The sequence below is a fragment of the Wolffia australiana genome, chromosome 15 (genome assembly GCF_029677425.1).
Source record: "Wolffia australiana isolate 7733 chromosome 15, ASM2967742v1".
Taxonomy (NCBI): Eukaryota; Viridiplantae; Streptophyta; class Magnoliopsida; order Alismatales; family Araceae; genus Wolffia; species Wolffia australiana.
Genome location: NC_135849.1, coordinates 8,089,370 through 8,107,723, shown reverse-complemented (window position 1 = coordinate 8,107,723; position 18,354 = coordinate 8,089,370). Strand labels below are relative to the sequence as shown.

The 18,354-nt window shown below is 41.0% G+C and overlaps 1 protein-coding gene across 2 annotated transcripts; it reads left to right on the top strand.

The window, feature by feature from the left end:
• The first annotated feature begins 1,329 nt into the window (after positions 1–1,329).
• Positions 1,330–17,664, top strand: LOC144712858 (alpha/beta-Hydrolases superfamily protein). 2 transcript variants are annotated; one of them, XM_078587223.1, is made up of 16 exons: positions 1,330–1,488; positions 1,661–2,056; positions 2,171–2,256; positions 4,104–4,185; positions 4,288–4,391; positions 4,804–4,930; positions 5,004–5,098; positions 7,361–7,484; positions 7,997–8,077; positions 15,855–15,953; positions 16,029–16,214; positions 16,354–16,438; positions 16,514–16,581; positions 16,653–16,724; positions 16,814–16,987; positions 17,173–17,664. In XM_078587223.1, exons 3-16 carry the CDS (start codon positions 2,216–2,218, stop codon positions 17,383–17,385), a joined length of 1,551 nt encoding a protein of 516 aa, XP_078443349.1. In that variant the 5' UTR covers positions 1,330–1,488; positions 1,661–2,056; positions 2,171–2,215; the 3' UTR covers positions 17,386–17,664. The 2 variants fall into 2 exon arrangements, with proteins under 2 accessions (XP_078443349.1, XP_078443350.1); XM_078587224.1 differs by having other exon boundaries at positions 4,104–4,189.
• Positions 17,665–18,354: the final 690 nt, after the last annotated feature.

Genomic DNA, 18,354 nt, shown 5'->3' with positions numbered 1-18,354 from the left:
AGTTTAATCCCAATAGAAGATTAGTGTGTAGGCAAGGAGACATCGGATTATCGAACTGAGTTAGAGAACTAGTGTACAGAGAACCATTTGAAGTCCTATCCATCTTAAGTGAAAAGGAACAAGGAGAGAGAATGCCTAAGCTCATATGGAAAGTTATAATTCAGAATCAAGGTCTTTAGAGTTAAAATAAAGTGAAGTGAACTCAAAGCAGATAACACAATTTGGATTAAAATTGAACCAATATCACTTGAGTCATCATTAAAGTGCAGAAGAAATTAGGCATTGTAGTATAGATTCTCTGTTGAAATTCTATCAAAACTACATGTTGATGGAAGTTTTTTAAGTATCTCTAAGTAACACCTTGATATCTTAGTGAATAAGAGTTAACTTAATAGTTAAAATGATCGATGGACAAGGGCAGGAGGCTGTTCTCTCTAATGGTAATGCCATTTCAGCCATTTTGTTGTGTATTCCCATTGTTCGTTGGGTTATGTTCTAAGTGGCATAGATTACTGATAGGCCATATATTATTGAGTAAGTGGGCTTGAGACAGTACCCAATATATTGTTAGGAATAGCTCAAAGCTGTATAATTTTTCAATGTCGAAATTCATTTCGAAAAACCAGAATATAATTGATGTAATTTATCTTTTCCCCTCTTTCCCTTTTTTAAAAAAAATCAGGTTCTGTATGATATTTTTTCCCTATGCTGGGTCTATCCTGACGCTTTAATTTAACCCATGAGCTAATATAAAATTCTTGAATTTTGATATATTGAGAGAAGTCTATAATATTTCATACCACTACCATAACTAGCTGTCGAGTTATGCTACGCCATAAAAACCTCCACTCTTGAAGATATTTACATCGGAGAGTCCAGTGGCCGTATTCACATTATTTAATATGCTTATGATTCCACGTAATCATTCTCTAATCATTTTTCCTTGTTTTTCTTCCTTTTCAGATCACTTCACTCGGTTAAGGTAGGGTCTCCCCCGGATCACCTTAAGGCCATCAGTTCATAACCTCCTTCCAAGCCACAGCTTTGACCGTTAGAGCATGGGTCAACGCTAGACCACTTTAAAGCAGCCGGAATATTATACTCCTCCGCGGCGGGAGGAGAGAGAAAAGCGCCAGCTGGACTAATGAATGTTTTTTTAATAACAGCTTCTTCTCGATCTGGCGGCATTTTAACCCCAATAGTTTTTAAATTAGACTTGTAGCCCCGGCTTAGCGGTCATCAGACGAGGGGTTATCTGGACGGTGAGGATGCGACGAGGCTATACGTGTAGTTAAAAAGGGTACGAGGCGTTTAAAGTAATAAAAATATATAAGATGGTGGGCTTAGCGTGGAATCGTGGGAGTTGACGTCTTCCGGTTCTTCGCTGTCGGGGTCGGGGAGACGCATTCCCGAGGAGAGGGAAAGGGTTACGAGGAGCGAAGCAGGAAGCTCGATTTCAACATTGCTTGGTTTCCACGTCGAAATTAGGTCAGAAATTGGTCTCTTTTGATCGTTATTTGAATCAGGGTTTCTGTTTTGGCGATGGCTCTCGTTTCCGTTTTTCTACTGTTTAATCTCGCTTACGCAAGCTTTTGATGTCTGCATTTCGCTAGTATGCTAGCTATTGTTTTTTTGGTGTGTTGATTTTGGGTATTTTCAGGTTCGCTGTACGGTTAATCTGGCGGATTATGGAAATTGAGCTCTGACTGTGGCTTTTCATGATCTTAACTTCTTTCTCGACCTGCTTCGAAGGAGTTTCTGCCGTCTCTGCTTGGGGATGGTTTTTGCGGAGGGACCTAGAAATGGGGTTTTGTCAGTCTCTTGAATCGCGGAAGCATTTGGCTAATCTCTAGAAGGGCTTCGTTCTGCGTTATGGCCACGACCGAAGGCCGTTCCCTAATGTGAAATAGAAGGCCAATTTTTTGACTGTGGCCTCGAATTTTGTCTTTTTGATTGCTGTAGCGATGGGGAGTGAGGTTTCTTGGCAGACTTTTGCAAGCCTTGGAATGTATTGTCTTCACGAGCTTCAGAAAGTTTTTCACTGAGAGCCTCACTTGTAAGTTCATGACAATGCGGTCTGGCCTTTAAAGTTAGGACTCTTCTTTTCGTCGCTGAAACTTAAAAGCTGTCGAGATGGAGCTCACAATCTTATAAACCTGATTTTTGTAAGCTTGACGTCGATCGGAAGGTTCAAAGTCAAGCTTTTGCTGAAGATATGATCGAACAATTTATAAACTTTGTGATCCGACCACCAAGGTACAATCTCTGAAGTTTTTACTCGGCTTTGGAAGCTTTTCAGTTTTGTGGCATAGTATCTTTTGTTTATTTCGTGCAAGTATTTTTTTGTAACTGGTTAACTTGTGGGCTCTGGTAACCTGGTATCACCTGTCATTTGTCGGTTCTTCTTTAATCCTTCAATAAGAGGCAATCCCCGTTACGAAAATGTCCGATGATAATATTTGAAGCCTATTTAGCTCAATTATAAGAAACCACTTTCAGCCTCTGGGTTTTGTAATGGTGAAGAATTCGTTTTGTCCTGCCCGCGAGTGTAACGTTAACTCATTGTTGCATCTCATGGAATCAGGGGCTTTCGGTGAAGCACTAAATTGAAATGATTGCGTAAGCTCATAATAATTTCACTCCTTGGAGTAACATCAGATTTAATTGGCTCTGTAGGCCTGGTCAAATAATTTTCTTGTATGAAACAAGTGCAATTACTAATCATGGCTTAGATTTATACGTTGAGATATGACCTCGGAGAGTCTCCAGATGCTTGCTTAGAGATCCCCAATACTCAGCTACTGATTTATCACATGATTATGATTATAAGTGGGAGAGCCGTGGGGTTAGAAGGGGGTGAGACAGCAGGAGAAAGGAGATAGGCAGGACAGAGACGTTGAGGGACGCAGAGACAACGAGCTTAACTTTATAATAACTCCGCCTGCCTTCCTTAAAGGAGGGCTGCCCTATTTAAATGGAATATGAGAAGGGAAAGACATGAAGGCCCGTAGTGATCAAAAGACGCGAGTGCGCCCAGGAGGGTCTGGGATCATATCAGACAAATGGTTGCCTTGAGCTTCCAAATGTTGCCCTAGCTCCTGCAGGAGAATGAAAAAACTTTACATTATTGCATCATTCATTGAATAAATAACCAAAATTTTTATTTGAGTAGATAGGGTTGTATTAGGAAACCCCCTGTGTCGATTCACTATTCGCGTAGGAAGATGAAGCGACAAGGGGGTGCACCTAATATAAAGGAAGGGAAACCCTGAGTTAGGGTAGGGGAGAAGTATTTTGTAAGGAGGAACCCTCTGGAGAGGGAAGACCTGGAGTCGTGGTCTGTCTGGGGGGACTTGGTGTTTTGAACTTTTGTGGATTGTCGTTTATCCCGTTCGGGAGCCTTCTTCTTCTTTTTCTCCTCTTCTTCTCCTACTTCTACCTGGTCGATCTCTAACAGGTTGGATCTCAGTGCTATAGTCAAATATCATAATGGCAACGTCATTCTTATTCTACATTTGAAGATTACGATATCAAAGATGAATTGTAAATTCACGTGGGTGCTGAGAGTTTTTGAATAGTTACTGGTATTAGGGCTATAAAAGCTTATGTTTCTGTTAGCATCTTCGAAATTTCAATTCTTCTTTTAGTTTCAAATGTAGAATAAAACGCCTCTCTGATTGGATAACGCTGTATATCTTTACTATTTTTGGTTAATGGGGTTGACATTCTATGCCATAGATCTTCAGAGATTCTTATTTTGGATCAATCATTTTTACTGTCATATATTGCTGCTGGAAGATATTCCTTAATATTTGCATCTATGCTCATCGCTTTAATCCAGAGTAGGGCTCTTGGTTGCCTCTTACCCGTGTCCAACCTAATAAATGATTACCTAGGCAGTAAAGTTTCGAGTTCATAATGATGAATAATTTTTTTTTCATGAAGACGAATAATAATGACGTAGAACTAGATCTTAAAGAGAAATAACTGGAGCACATTCCAACGGTGTTCCATCGGTCTTGAAAGGTCAAATATCACGGTAGTTACAGCTTGTGTGTAAAACTGGTTGGAGACGTGAACTTAAAAGTGTGTTGACTCTACAGGGCGGAGTATGATCCAGATCAGTATTTATGGGAATCAGAATTTACACTTGCAGGGAGAAAATACAAACGGCTGGATATTGAGGCAAGTATGAAAAATTAATTATTGATCTCTTTTTGCCACAGATTTTATTTGTGTTTCATTCGTCTATTTGCTAGATGCTGAAATTTTGGTAAAAAAATCCAGATAACGAATGGGAGAGGACATATTCTGCGTTGCAGTCATTACGTTCCTACTACCCATATTGAAGAAACTTCACTACCTTGTGTTGTTTATTGCCACGGAAATAGGTCAGGCACCATTTCTTTTCCTGCTCACACTATATCTCAGTTGCACTCTTTTCTTGATTGCATCTCACAGACGTCTGGACTAACCAATAAAGTGTCGAATCTTCATTTTCTTCCATAATGAATTTAGATCCATTTGATCATGGTAACATGTTCTCTATTTTAATAAACAATTATAGAGTTCTAATGAAAAATGTAAAATAATAAAGTACCGCTGTTTCTGAAGGAGCTTATTATTAGTGGAATTATCTTTGCAGTTCTCTTGTGCACCTTCATCTATTGGTGAAGACGCTCATGTGTTGCATTTAATTAGCCTAGCTTGGTTATCGGCCAAGGTTTTAACTCAAATAGCTTCATTTATTGGCGGAGTACCTAATGTGTGACACTATTCTGGGATGTTTTACGCCTTGTGCAGTGGTTGCAGAGCTGATGCGAATGAGGCTGCTGTAATTCTTCTCCCTTCAAATATTACAGTTTTCACTCTTGACTTTTCTGGTTCTGGCCTATCCGATGGCGATTACGTCAGTCTTGGCTGGCATGAGGTATTATTTCGATTAATATGTTTGATTTTTGATGTAATGAGAATATGATATGTATGTAACTTGAATGAAACAGAAAGATGATCTCAAAGCTGTTGTGGACTTTCTTCGGAATAACAAACTCGTTTCACGCATTGGGTTGTGGGGACGATCAATGGGTGCGGTCACAAGGTACTCCTCTATATTCGTGTATAAGTAACTGACATATTTTTTCTCACTGCAAAACTGCCTTGGCTAACTGGTGCAATTTAATCGTTGGAGCTCCATGAATTTGCCTCATAATATTTCAGCCAAAACATGTTTCACTTTGACAGAGCCGTGGTGATATCAGTGGCTAGTAAATCTAAATGCAAATGACGATTTTATTTAATTATTGAATCTGTGTTGAAATTTGCTCCCCTTAAACCACTCCAACTTCTCCCTATCCCATGCCTCCTGTCCTCTCCCTTGTGGTTGGGGTTTACCAAACAAAAAAGAACTTACTCATCCAATCATGATGGCTAGTTTTAATGTCATCCTATACAAATAAATGGGTTGGGCTCACTTGTCTTAAGTCACTTTTTCTCAAGTGGGACTATAAAGGACTTTATCTTTTATTGATGTGGGTCATCTATATATGCCAATCAAACTTTACTAAAAGAACAGCAATGGGTGGGTCCACTTATACCATGTGGCCTACACAGTGGGAAATATGATAAAAGCAATCATGAGAAGCTTAGTATGAAATTAATAGTTGTATTAAGCTTATATTAAGCTTAATATAACTATTAAGCTTAATATAACTATTAAGCTTAATATAAGCTTAATAGTTGCTGACAGTCAGCAGCTGTTACTGATTCTTTTAAGCTGTTACTGATGGCTTTTGAATGGTTGGAGGAGAGAGAAGAGTCAGGGAACAAAAGGATGCTGCCAGCGTGGGAGTTCAGAAATAGGACGAGAAATTGACTAGAATGGCTTACATATTACTTCACTCTTATCTATTGCCATGGCACTCCACCTGCAGTGATAACGGTGGTCAAACCTACAGTCATACTCATTGCCAAACTGACAGCCTATGCCATGGCCAGAGCCACATCCTCCACTGTATTCATGCTGATTACACCTGGGATCAACACCCGTAGTCCATGCTGCGTTCACACCCACTGTCAGGCAATGGTCTCACCCCTGTCATCGCTGCTGTCACATATGCAGTCCGTGCTGTAGGGATACCTTGCTCAGTACTGCCGTCATAACCTGTGGTCAAGGCCACAGTCACACCTCTGATCAATATGGTGGTAACATCCACAGCCGAAACCCGCAGTGCAGGTTGCGGTCAATGCCATGGTCAATTCTACTGCATTTGGTGTGGTCAAAACTTCAGTCAACTCGCCAGTCCACAGTAGGGTTAACTCTGTTGTTGACCACTAGATCAGTGCCATTGTCCTCTTGGGATCAATGCGGTAGTCAAACCGAAGATACGCCTCTTGTCACAGTCCTGTCCGGTCAATGCTATGGTTTAACTTGGAAAACTGGGTACCTTGAGGACCAAGGTACACCTCTTGTCACATCCTTCAGGATTGCAATGCTTGGGGAGTTTGATACAGTCACCTATATATGCATGAAACCACCTCTGGTACCAAAATGGCGGCTTTGGATTGGCACAGCGTTCACTTTGTGTTGCGACAATGTGTTTTCACTTTTTGTTGGGCCCGTGCATTGGCAGCACTCCAATGCTGCCACGGTTTGCCTGCCCTCCTGTTATGCACCATATATTTGTGAACCATCGAGTCCCGATTAGTCCCCCACTTATCCATTTTATCTTGTCTTGAACACGGGGTTCTTCAACGTTATGAATTTAGAAAAGTGCATGGTGCAGATTTTTTCCATGGCTAAATAATTGAGCCCTCTTCATATTGTGCAGTAGTATGGCTACCAGTGCAATCCGATATTTTTGCTGTCTTCCAGTGCCTAGTGGTCATACATTATGTTCCACAGTCAAACGAGATGTGCGATTATGAGTAGTTGGTGTTTTACTGGGAGAATAAGTGCTGAAGATTGTGAATTATGTAGGGATTTATTGAAGCCATTAATCTGGGAGTCTTGTTTTGTTTTAAACAAAACAAGACTCCCAGATTGATCGGAGATTACGAGGATACTGGTGGACTTGGAAAAATAGCTGGTGTTTTCTACTATGGTTCACTGCTGTTTCGTCCTTATTTTATAAAGTCGTTATCTTGTGTATAGTTCAGATACCCTGATTTATATGATTCATCTGATGCTAGCGAAATTGTTTTATTCAACTTTCTTATAATTTTACTTCTGCTTTTTAACCCGTCCTTAAATAATAGACAGATAAAATTTCCAATTAACTCCAGCGGTCCTTAATGATCGGATCTTATGAAGCTACTTATCTTGATGGAGTTTTGATTCTTAGATCGTTGTATTTTTTTCCAGCCTTCTTTATGGAGCGGAGGATCCATCCATTGCTGGAATGGTTCTCGACAGTGCTTTCTCCAACTTATATAATCTTATGATGGAACTAGTTGACGTGTACAAAATTCGACTCCCAAAATTTACAGTAAGGCTCTTGTCTCTACGGGTACCATTTTCTAGTATACTTATTGCTTCGGTCATTCTTCTTGTCCTCAACCCAGGCATTTTTTCCATTATGTTCTCTCCGAGTTTGCTTCTTATCGTTGCATTATGGTGGGCTGTATGAATTATCCAGGGTTTATCATGTTCGTTTGTTGATTTCTTATGAATAAAACTTTCTTTATCATTGTTCCATTGTTTGCTCTTGTGTTTCCTAGATATCCAACTATGTTTGAAAAGGTGTTACAATTCCATCTCTGATCATTTCTGGCCTGCCATTTAAACTTCTATTTTTATGGTTCTAAAGTTACATTTTCTTGACTCACCAAAATCGCCCCTTACGTTATTCTTGTCTTTTTTACATTTTTAAACCTTTTTATGTCGCAGAATTATAGAAACCTGATGATCTACTGATGGACAAATTTCTTGCCCTGATAAAATAAAATCCATGATTATACATTATGGAAATCCGTTTCATGTGCTGTGTCTTTTTTCCAGATCAAACTTGCACTCCAGTACATGCGGCATGTTATCCAGAAACGGGCAAAATTTGACATCTTGGATCTAAATGCTCAACAGGTTTGTTTCATATTCCCCTGGGTTCATCATAGCAGGTCATTTCCTCTCCGGTAATGTGTCATTAGGATGTGCTCACGTCAATACTGTGAATGCAACACTTTTTGACATGAAATTGAACCATTTTGGCCAATCAGAAACCTTAATTCGGTGCTGGCTAACTTACTATCACTCTCAACCCATGCCTGATATTCGGTGCCAAGTATGAGAATCTCAGGAGCTAAATTCTTCAGAGACCTAGCGTCTTTAATTTTGTTTTACACCATGTCTCTTATTGTCCTCCCCGCAATTTTGAGATCAGGAGCTTCCAAGAAAACAGCTGCATCTTTTTTTTGGAAAAAATGTTGACTCACTGTGTTTGAAAATAAGACGATTTCACAAGTGGTTTTGAAGATCATTGATGGAGACACACCGGGAATCCTTGTTTCCTTGAATCCATCTTTATATAAAACAGAAGTCGGAAGATCATCCGACAATTTTCTGTTCAAGTATAGCTACTTGCTCCCCACGATCTGGTGTAGAATTTGACACGCGTTTCTTAAATTGTCCCGAAATATGTGCATTTGTGCTTGTCAGCAGATGCCTATCTATTTCATTCCCTCTTTCTCTTTGCTTTAAATGTAAATGTGGGTCCCATAAATAAGAGGCCCACTTCTCTGCTGGTGCACGTGACTCTTCGAGTCACGTGCACATGAGCTGAGCCCATTATATATCTCACTGGTTTTAAACCAGTAAGACTGAACCAACCAGATTAACTTATCAGCAATGAGGTTTTGACCCCCCCCCCCCCTGGAGGAAATTTCTTAAATTGCGCGAGGCACAACTTTGGAGACTGGGCACCAGAAATCTCTTCCTACTGCTGGCAGTGTCCACGGCAGCATATATTTCGATGTTGGATGGACACAACCGGTAGGCTGGAGTGGATTAATAAGATAGCGCCAGGTTCTACCCACTGATGGAACATCGTCCAGTGAGCCACTGAGAGTCATCTTGAAATTTTGTTCAATGCTAATGGGTTCCCGGCTACGTGCTATACAAGTGGGCTTATTTAGGCCCTTCGGCGATTAGCGTGTATTATACCTATGGAGTTGAATTCCAGGGACCTGAATGTTGCAGTACTGGAGGTTGAGGTAGCCAGGGGTCTCTCACCACCTCCTTGACTTACACTTTGATGACCAGAAGGTACATGCAGGGTGAGGGTGCCAGAGCATTATCATCCAGCAGTGTCATCATCTGAGACACAAGGGGAGGAGACAAGGAGATTCCAGAGAATAGCGACTGTATTGATCGAGATGTGGCATAGAAGCGCAACTGCCTGGGGCTCCTCTTAATGTGGAGGCACTAATGAAACATCCAGCAGAAGGCGCAGCGACTAACGGAGAGGACTTCAATGAGACTCTGACCTCTCGGGTGTTTGTTACAACACAAACATCACAGGCTGATACCATACTGCTGACGGATACCATGTCATATACTAAGTCAAAGAATGAAATGGCCACAAAAACTTAGGAGGAGATGGTCGTCCTCGATGACAAACATCCTGCTGAGTGACCAAATATGGAGGGAAAATCATGCCTGGAACACCGAGTAGATAACTCATGGGGCGGCTGCTCATGGAGGATGGCTTTGGCAAACTCATCCGGTATAGAAGGAAACAGTGGTTTGTGCGGAATGAGAGGGACGCAAAAGTGGGAAAGGAGGAAGCCTACATTTTGCAGAATCAAGCAAGACAAGTCAAATATCAGAGCAGGGTGGAGGCCAAAATGAACAGCCACTGTAGCCGAGGAAAACATGGAGGCGAAGCATGGGATGGACATGGAGGGAGAAGAGGCAGGGCATAAAGAGGAAGCAGGTTCATGCTATGAAGGCATGGATTGGAAAGGTAAGAAGTCCATTAATGCAGCAAACACAGAAGAGGCTGACAGTATGGCAGTTTCCGTCATGGGGATTAGACATCAGGCAGAAGAAGATAAGGTCTCCATCTCACAGGTCCAAACAGTATCAGATAGACCAGGGTACTGATGGAGTAGAGACAGGAAGGGGGCTGATCCGGTCCACCCATGAGGTGCATTTGATGGATGTCCATGGTCCCCATGACGAGTAAAGGAGAGGAATAGTGGTGAGATACCTGACGTGGTGTGCTTTCAGGAGACCATATTGGAAAAGTGCGAGAGATAAGATTGGGGAGTTGCAGGTGGGCATTTCCTCACAGGCTACTTGTGTATGAATGCAGCAGGAAGATTCAGTTGTTGATGTTGGCCCCTGGGATGAGGCATTTTTCTAAATAAGACTTAAGGACGTGGAAGTTCACGACAGAGGGTCAACTAAAGAGAAGGGACGGCTTTCAATTGGTGGTCATCTTGGTCTACGGTTACTGATCCCGGTTCCTTGGGAATCCCTTTGGGAAGAGCTGGCAGGGGTCATCTCAAAAAACTCAATTCATGGTCCGGGCAGATGGGACTCAGGATCTGCAGATTTTTGGACACTTAGTGCGTATGGGTCTCTAAAGGGAATGGGGCCGCTTGACTGTACATACACATGGAGGAGCTCGGCGGGCCCTACAACCCTGTCTCAGTTGGACTGCTTCCAATGGAAAGTGTAGCTTTTCAAGCAATTCTCGCAGGCAGATGTGCAATCTCTTCCTTGACTTCTGTCAGAGCACACTCTGATAGTGTGGCATTCACCGGAGAGAACCTTGCAATCCACTTTAAGACGGAAAGATCTTGGCTCAAGAGAGCTTCAAGGAGGCATTGGTATGCGTCATATGGTATGCGGCAGGGATTGTGAATGGTGAATGTGGCTAATGAAATTGGAGATCTGCGCAACCGTCTGAAGGAATTCAGAAAAAAAGACATTATTAGAGAAAAAAAAGCAGATCCGATGCCTTCACCCGTATCAAGGTCTTAGATTACCTAGAACATGTCAAAATCCTATCACAGGAGGAGAAAAGGGAGCAACATAGACATAAAAAGACATTATTAGAGAAAGATAAGGTGGAGATGTATTGGCGGCAGAGGTCGAGACAATTGTGGCTGAAGGAGGGTAATGTGAACACAAGATTCTTTTCATCTTTTGACAAACGGGAGGAGGAGAGCCAACCATATTTTGAGGGTGCAAGCAGGAAGTCATGAGTATGCGGGATCCTAGGCCATTGGCAGAGCGCTGCCAAATCAATTTATGAGCATCTCACAGTGAGGGAATGGACATAACTGGAGGTGGAGTGGGAGAGGAGCAGCTCTGCTGAGGCAAGCACAACAGGTGAGCTGGGGCCTCATGTCTCAAAGTCAGAATTCCAAGCCGTCATAAAGGTACTGGACAGGGAAGGAGCCCTGGGGCTGGATGGTTTTTTAGTTTTCTTTTGTCATGCAGTCCAAAATGTCCAAGACAGAGGTAATGGCCTGGGTGGAGTTTCAGCAAGGAAATTTCAGGTTGGAAAGTGTTAGCTTGCTCCATGGCTGGTCGACATTTGACCTAGCCGCCAGTCAGAGCAAGAGAAGGAGGCGGGAGAGAAAGAAAACTTGTTAACTCTATTCCTTAGGGTTTCTCTGGTTTAACCCCAGAGGCTTACAAGTAAATGGGCTGGGCCCACAAGTAAAAACATGAGCGGATTGGCGAGTTAGTGGGCCTCTTATATGTGGGGCCCACATTTACATAAAACAAGGAAAGAAAGAAAGAAAGAAATAAAAACTGGAAGAAATAAATGTAAGCCCCTATGCTAACAGAAAGAATAAACTATGATTATGTGCTCTTGCTCCCAAAATGTCAAGGAGTCCCCAGACTGGTGGATATTTGACCTATTGCACTTACCAACTCTATATATCTTATCATATCCAAGATCTTGGCCAACTGGCTCTGGGCGGTGATTGACGACTTGGTAGGACAATTCCAATCAGCGTTTCATCCAGGATGACAGCTGTTTGTTGGTGCAGTTGTCATGACAGAAATCTTGACGACATGAAAAAGAAGAAAGTTGAAAGGTTTTAAGTGGAAGGTGGATTTTGCCAAGGCATACAACTGCCTTGACTGGGAAACCGTACGGGCATCTTTGCGGCATCAAAGCTTTCCAGCCGAATGGGTGGGGTGGAGTAAAAGATGTATTACATTCCACTCTTTTTCAGTGTTGGTGAATGGGCTCCACAGAGGGGGGTTGGATTCAGCTGCAATGAGGGGCCAAATAGGGATGCCCTCTAGCACTGCTGCTCTATGTCTTGACCATGGATTCCTTTCCCATAAGCACAACAGATGCTTGCACTAATGACCTGCTGAGGGATTTCGGATCCTTTGCTTCCAAGAAGGAATCTGTCTACTACAATATGGGGTTGATACCATGTAGAGACAACCAAAAAACCTCACCTTAAGGTGGTATTTTTGTCCCCATCCATACAGCAAATTTGACGTGAATATGATCTAGTGCAGCAGAAGGGAGGAAAAGAAATTGCACAACATAAATGTAAAAACTGACTTTCATTTTTGGTGAGGGTTAACACCCCTTAGTGGGTTCTGATCTTAAAATCTGAATCTGAGCGACTTACAAAATTCAGGAAAAAAGTAGACATTACATTGGGTATAAAACTAAATAAAAACGCGGAGGGTAAAATGACAAATAAAAATAAAAACCCGCTTGGAATGATTCTCTGACTTCTAACACTGGATATAGATCTCAACAGTCTTGTCTCCAGTCTTTCCTTTATAAAATACGAAATGATCTCCTCATGTTTAGTCCTGTCAAGTTGAACTAGATCACAAGCAAGGCTGATGGCAGACTTGTTGTAGAAGTGCATGATGGGCCCGGGAAGAAACTGGCCCAATTCTCAGAGGATTCCTTGAATCCACAGCGTTCACAGATGCATTGAGCCAGGGCCCAGAATCCACTTCAATGCTGGAGTGGGAGACAATTTGCTGCTTCTTGTTGCTCCTGGTTAGCAGATTTCTGTACCTGATGGATCCCTCGTGCAGCCTGCCAGTAAGAAGCAAAAGAATGATGTCTAAATTTACTGAGAAAACCTTAACATATTAGTAAGTATCAAGCCTTGTATGGGCTAGATAGATGAGTTAACCGATGAACTATTGGTAGGTCAAAGGATTTGTATCGGGGTCATTGTTGTCTTTGCTTAATTTTCAAATTGATCTCCATATGAGTGGAGTTGGTTGATATTGGAGGTGGCTGGTCCCATCCAGAAGATCTTAAATATATTTCTATTGAGAAAGGATGTACTTTAGATGACCTAGACTCTTGATGCCAAACTGAACACGAAGTTGCTGGCCTAAATGAGTAATGCCAAGAGGATCAGTTCCCGTTACTAGATATTGTAGAACTGTGGAAATTCGGAGGAGAGAGAAAGTAGAGAGAGAAAGTAGAGAGAGAGAGAGAGAGAGTGCACAAGATTGGGGCCAAAAGGATCATCTTTACTTCACCAGAGTTCCCCTTTTTATACATATATTTTTTTATCAAAAAAGTCCTTCAGAAAGTAAAGTTAGGGGGCTTACTTGTAAAACAAGTAAGCTTACTTGTTTTACAAGTAGGCTTCCAACGGTCCTCTTTTTAAAAGGGACCGTTGGAGGGCCTGTCCAACGGTTATAAAAATAACCGTTGGATGCTGGGCCTGTCTGGAACAGGCCCAGACAATATCAGGCCCACTAATGGGCCTGATATCTCCGCCCCTAAAGGACCTGCACTAAGGAACCAGTCTAGGTTTCTTAGTGGGCCAGTAATGGTCCTTAAGGGACCATTACTGGGCTGCTAATGGGCCTGCAGAGGGTCCGTTTGCAGTCTACTATAGGAGTTAGTAATTTTATTATTCCCCTAGGTTAATCTATTACACATTACATGGCTTTGGGTCCATGGTTAGTATAAGATAATCTCATCAGATATCATCAATGACCACAAAAAGGATAATAATACTCTCAGAGGACATGATTTGAGTAAATTTCTCAAACCGCAACAGACTTTCAATGGGATTTTGCCATGGAGAAACTGGGAACTAATCGCCCCACTCTGCTTCCACTTTTGCACCTTTAATACGCTTCAAAATTTTTTGAGCCCTTAGGCTTTTCAGCTGATTCTGTCTTTATTTGGCCAAAAAGAGGTGTTTGTGGCCGTCGTATCTGCTCTTTGAAAATTGTGGTCGTATGCCCTGTGGCGTATCAGAGGATACAATCTCAAAGAAAATATTCTCTGTCAATGGAGATCTGGATTTAAATTTTTTTGAAAGGAGATCAGGATATATCTGCTTCAATGACCGGTCACAGTCAGTTGTGAAGCTGCTCAGCAAAAAAAAAAGGTTCTGGAGCCCAATAGAAAAACACTCTGTTAATGTTGCAGGTTGGTGATGTCCAGGTGCCCTAATACTGTGTCACTGAGGCTCCTGTCCCATGGAATCCTTTGATCAAAGGATTGGGAGGAGGTGAAAAAGAGACTTGACGTAGAAGGAAGTAAAATAATTGTTAGTTTTTCTTCAAGATGATGACGTTATACAGATTATGTTGCGCCAGATTAGGAGAAGCCAAAGACGGGGTTACACCAGCCAACTAGAATGCCTAAATTAGCCTCAACAGTGTGTATCATGCGTTGGGTCCAGCGATGCCATACCAGATTTTAATGCAACATAATCTGTGTAATGATTACTGACAAGATGCTGAGGATCGTCGAAGTGCAGATTGAGAGAAGTAAGAAAAGGAAAAAATTTATTTCACACAAAAAACAGTACATAAAAGAGCATTTTCATCAGTACTTATAGCAGCCGTTTGGGCAGTCGCCCAACGGCTGGTTAACGGCTAGTTTTAACTAGCTGTTAGCTTTTGCGGTGGGCCCCACTGTCTCCTGATTCTTCCTTCTAGTGGGCCCGATAGATCTCCTATTGGATTTGGGCCATTTTTCTCTAGGCTTGGACTTATGTAGCACATATTTCTCAACAATTACCAAATAATTTGGAATTATGAAAAGATGTTGAAGTTTGATGATGCCACATACTTTCAACTTACGAACTAGTTATACCAGATGGGAAAAATCCATGAATCGTTGGCTACATGAATCATGTACCTGGAAAATGCTGTTGCTTTGAAACACCAGTCCATTTCATTCATTGGATTCCTTCAAAAATTTTGGGTTATAAGGGTAGAATGGATTCACTTATCTACTATTGTACCCAAATGGTTATAAATGCAATTATCCCCTCTCCAGAAAACAATATGCAGTAACAGAAGTAATTTTCTTTGGAACTTAAGCTTATCATCAGCGAAGAAAATTTCTTGACCATAATTTCTTTGGTCCTCCATTCCAGAGGTGGACTATGCTGATCTGGCTAGTCTTTCCTTGCTCTTGTATAGATCTTCTGCTACTCACTCTCTCTTCTCTCCTCGTCTTGAATTCTTCTGTACTTCGAGACTACTATTTCTTGCAATTCTTGGAATTCCTTTTCCGAACTGCTCTATTGGAGTTCATTCTCCAGAGAAGCGTATCACAGACCCGTCTTTTAAATGACATGTTCTGGAGGTTGAAACAGAAGAAGCCATCTCAGATATAATGAAGAATCCTTCTATTGTCCTGATGTCGAGTAGTGGGGTGGGCCTACTTGGGCCAATAGTCAGATAAAGGTCTGGGCCCATAGTATAAAGTTACTTTGTCTTAGTTGAGGGATGAATGTCTGTGAACAACTACTTTTAGATAAGGAAAATCATCATATTGTCTATATCCTTTGACATTTATATTCCCTAATGCGTGGCTAAAAGCTTCCAAGGTCATGTTTTTGCAACGTGTATTAATGTTGTTTGTTTTGAATAGTTTGCCCCAAAGACTTTTATTCCAGCGTTATTTGGACATGCCGCGGATGATGTCTTTATTCAACCTCGTCATTCGGACCTTATTTACAACTCATATGCGGTACAAAATATTTCCTACTTTGTCAATAATCCCTTCACATTCGAGGAGTTCACACTTTTACCCTTCTTTTGGCAGGGAGATAAAAACATCATTAAATTCGAGGGAGACCATAACTCACCACGACCTCAATTTTATTATGATTCAGTTTCCATATTTTTCTACAATGTTCTTCACCCGCCTCCCATTTCTTCTTCGTGCTCGAATAGACTGGAGAAATATTATGAATTGGGGGGTTTGAAGGTTGGTGCTGGAATGGACGAGGTAATTTTTTAGATTCCTACGTGTTAACCTTATTTTTAGCATTTTATTCTGGGTTTTCAAATATGGCCAAAGAAAAGTCTTAAGGTCATTGAGCCCGTAGCATATACATGTTGAACTTGAACATGTTTTTTCTTTCCAGAGTTTACTATACGAAATTATTGCTGGCCTTCGTTCCACCAGCAGTGATGCAGCTAGTTCTTCGTCCGCCCCTTGTCTTCCAAAAGGTAAAATATATTTTGTTGCATGGTGGTTTTCCTCATTGGAACAATCATTCATTCATATTTTTACTTGCAAGTCAGGCCCCAACACAAAATCTGTTGCTGAACTCCTCTCCGAAAATGGTGCAATAACTCAAGATGATCTTGGCGTACGTTTCTTCTGTTATTCCTTAAAATATACTTCTACATAGCCTTAACAGTTTATTGCTATTCGCCCCAGGAAAATTTTCTTGAAGAAGCCAAATTTATCATCGATGCAGAAGGGAACAGCTCTTCAAATCCTCATTTTCCAGTAATTTGGACTGTTCTCTAGTATGATATTTCAATAATCTTCACTTCAGAGTCAAGAAAGTTGACGTTCTTGTCAACTGTATTTTTCAGGATGTGAGAAGCGAGCAGGATTTCCAGGGGAAAGGACCTGGGCAGAATGACGAGTGCTGTTCGTACACGAGTTCTAACAGAGAGAGCTGGGGGAGGTGCTCCTCCTTAGGAGAGGGGGGAGTCAGTGAACTATCCTCTTCAGCCGAATACACAAGAAGCAGCTCCAGACGCCAGGTTCCTCCCTCTCGGATTATTTATATTTGTCAGATTTATAAGTCTTGTTATTTCTTTTGCTAGAATGGGTTAGTTCATATAAGTTGATTTTAACAGTCCTATTCTTTGTTTTGCTATAATGGGTTCAATTATATAAGTTGATTCTGACAGTTTTATTCACTCTTTTGCTTTAATGGATTATGCAGATGGCACTCAAGGTACTGGCCACACCACTTCGAAAAATCCAACGTAAATCAAGTGGAGGCCTGAAGGAGAAAAAGAAGAAGAAGCCCAAGAATCCTTCTAAGGAGTTGAAGAATGTTTCGAAGTCTGACAAGTTTGAGTCGCTGGGTCAGCGACTGAGACACTGTTTTCTGGGCCGTTCCACTGCTAACCACAGGAGGCAGAGATCATCATAACTACTATGAAACCAAAAGTGGCCCATGTAACCCCAACTCTTCATCTTCTAATCTCATTGTTTGCTGAACATCCACCCCTTCCTTTTTCTTAATTACAGGAAGTCGGAGCCGTTCAAAGCTTTAAGGCAAGCAGAGGCATCATAAACATGCCTTATGTAGCAGATCTAATTGTTCTGTATATAACTAGATATGTTTCAGATGTTCAGTTCTGACTATCATTTGAATTGTTCTGCATTATCGCAGTTAGGTAATGGTTCAATTCAACCCATATTTTTGTTATTTTCACCTTTTGTTTGTTTATTTTGAGTATCTCTGGAAAATTCCAAACCAGAAATTTTTGTTTTGCTAGTATAGCTTATAGGATTCTCTTCTGGAATGACATGGATGATATGGCATAGAAAGCAGAGCCAACTGCCAGACCAGCTGAAACAACCAAGAATTTGTTGGTTGAGACTAAATAGCTCGCATCTATCCTTCCTTTTTTCTGTTCAAAAAGTGATTGACTGGCTTAAGGGAATTATGAATGCTTTGAAATTTATTTCATGAACTTAAACATCAACTTAAAAGGGAATTGGCATGACGGCTACATAACATCCATCACCAATGATGAGTGTTAGTGTACAGCAATGTATTTTATAACTATTATATGACTATAAACCATGTGAAATAAATGTTTAAAGGCATTTCACCCTAACCAGAAAATAAATGACTACTAACATACTAAGATGGAAATTTGTTTTGCTGAAAATTTTTAAATCAAAAATTATTTTTACAAAAGTTTTCGTGTTATGTTTGTGGGTTAACATGATACACGTCACATAATTTCAAATCTGGATTTATTTATTTTCTATGCCATTAAAATAAAAAAATATTTTTGATAATTTATTTTTAAATGTTGGGATAAAATACATTTGAAGACAACTTAATTAACATTCTATATGATCAAATTTTATTTATAAAATGTATTTT

Bases quoted from the DNA above. Each gene is read 5' to 3' on its own strand.
- LOC144712858 (XM_078587223.1), top strand. From the start codon at position 2,216: ATGATCGAACAATTTATAAACTTTGTGATCCGACCACCAAG. The intron at 4,931-5,003 runs GTATTATTTCGA...TGAATGAAACAG, and splicing joins TCAGTCTTGGCTGGCATGAG to AAAGATGATCTCAAAGCTGT. The intron at 15,954-16,028 runs GTACAAAATATT...TTCTTTTGGCAG, and splicing joins TTATTTACAACTCATATGCG to GGAGATAAAAACATCATTAA.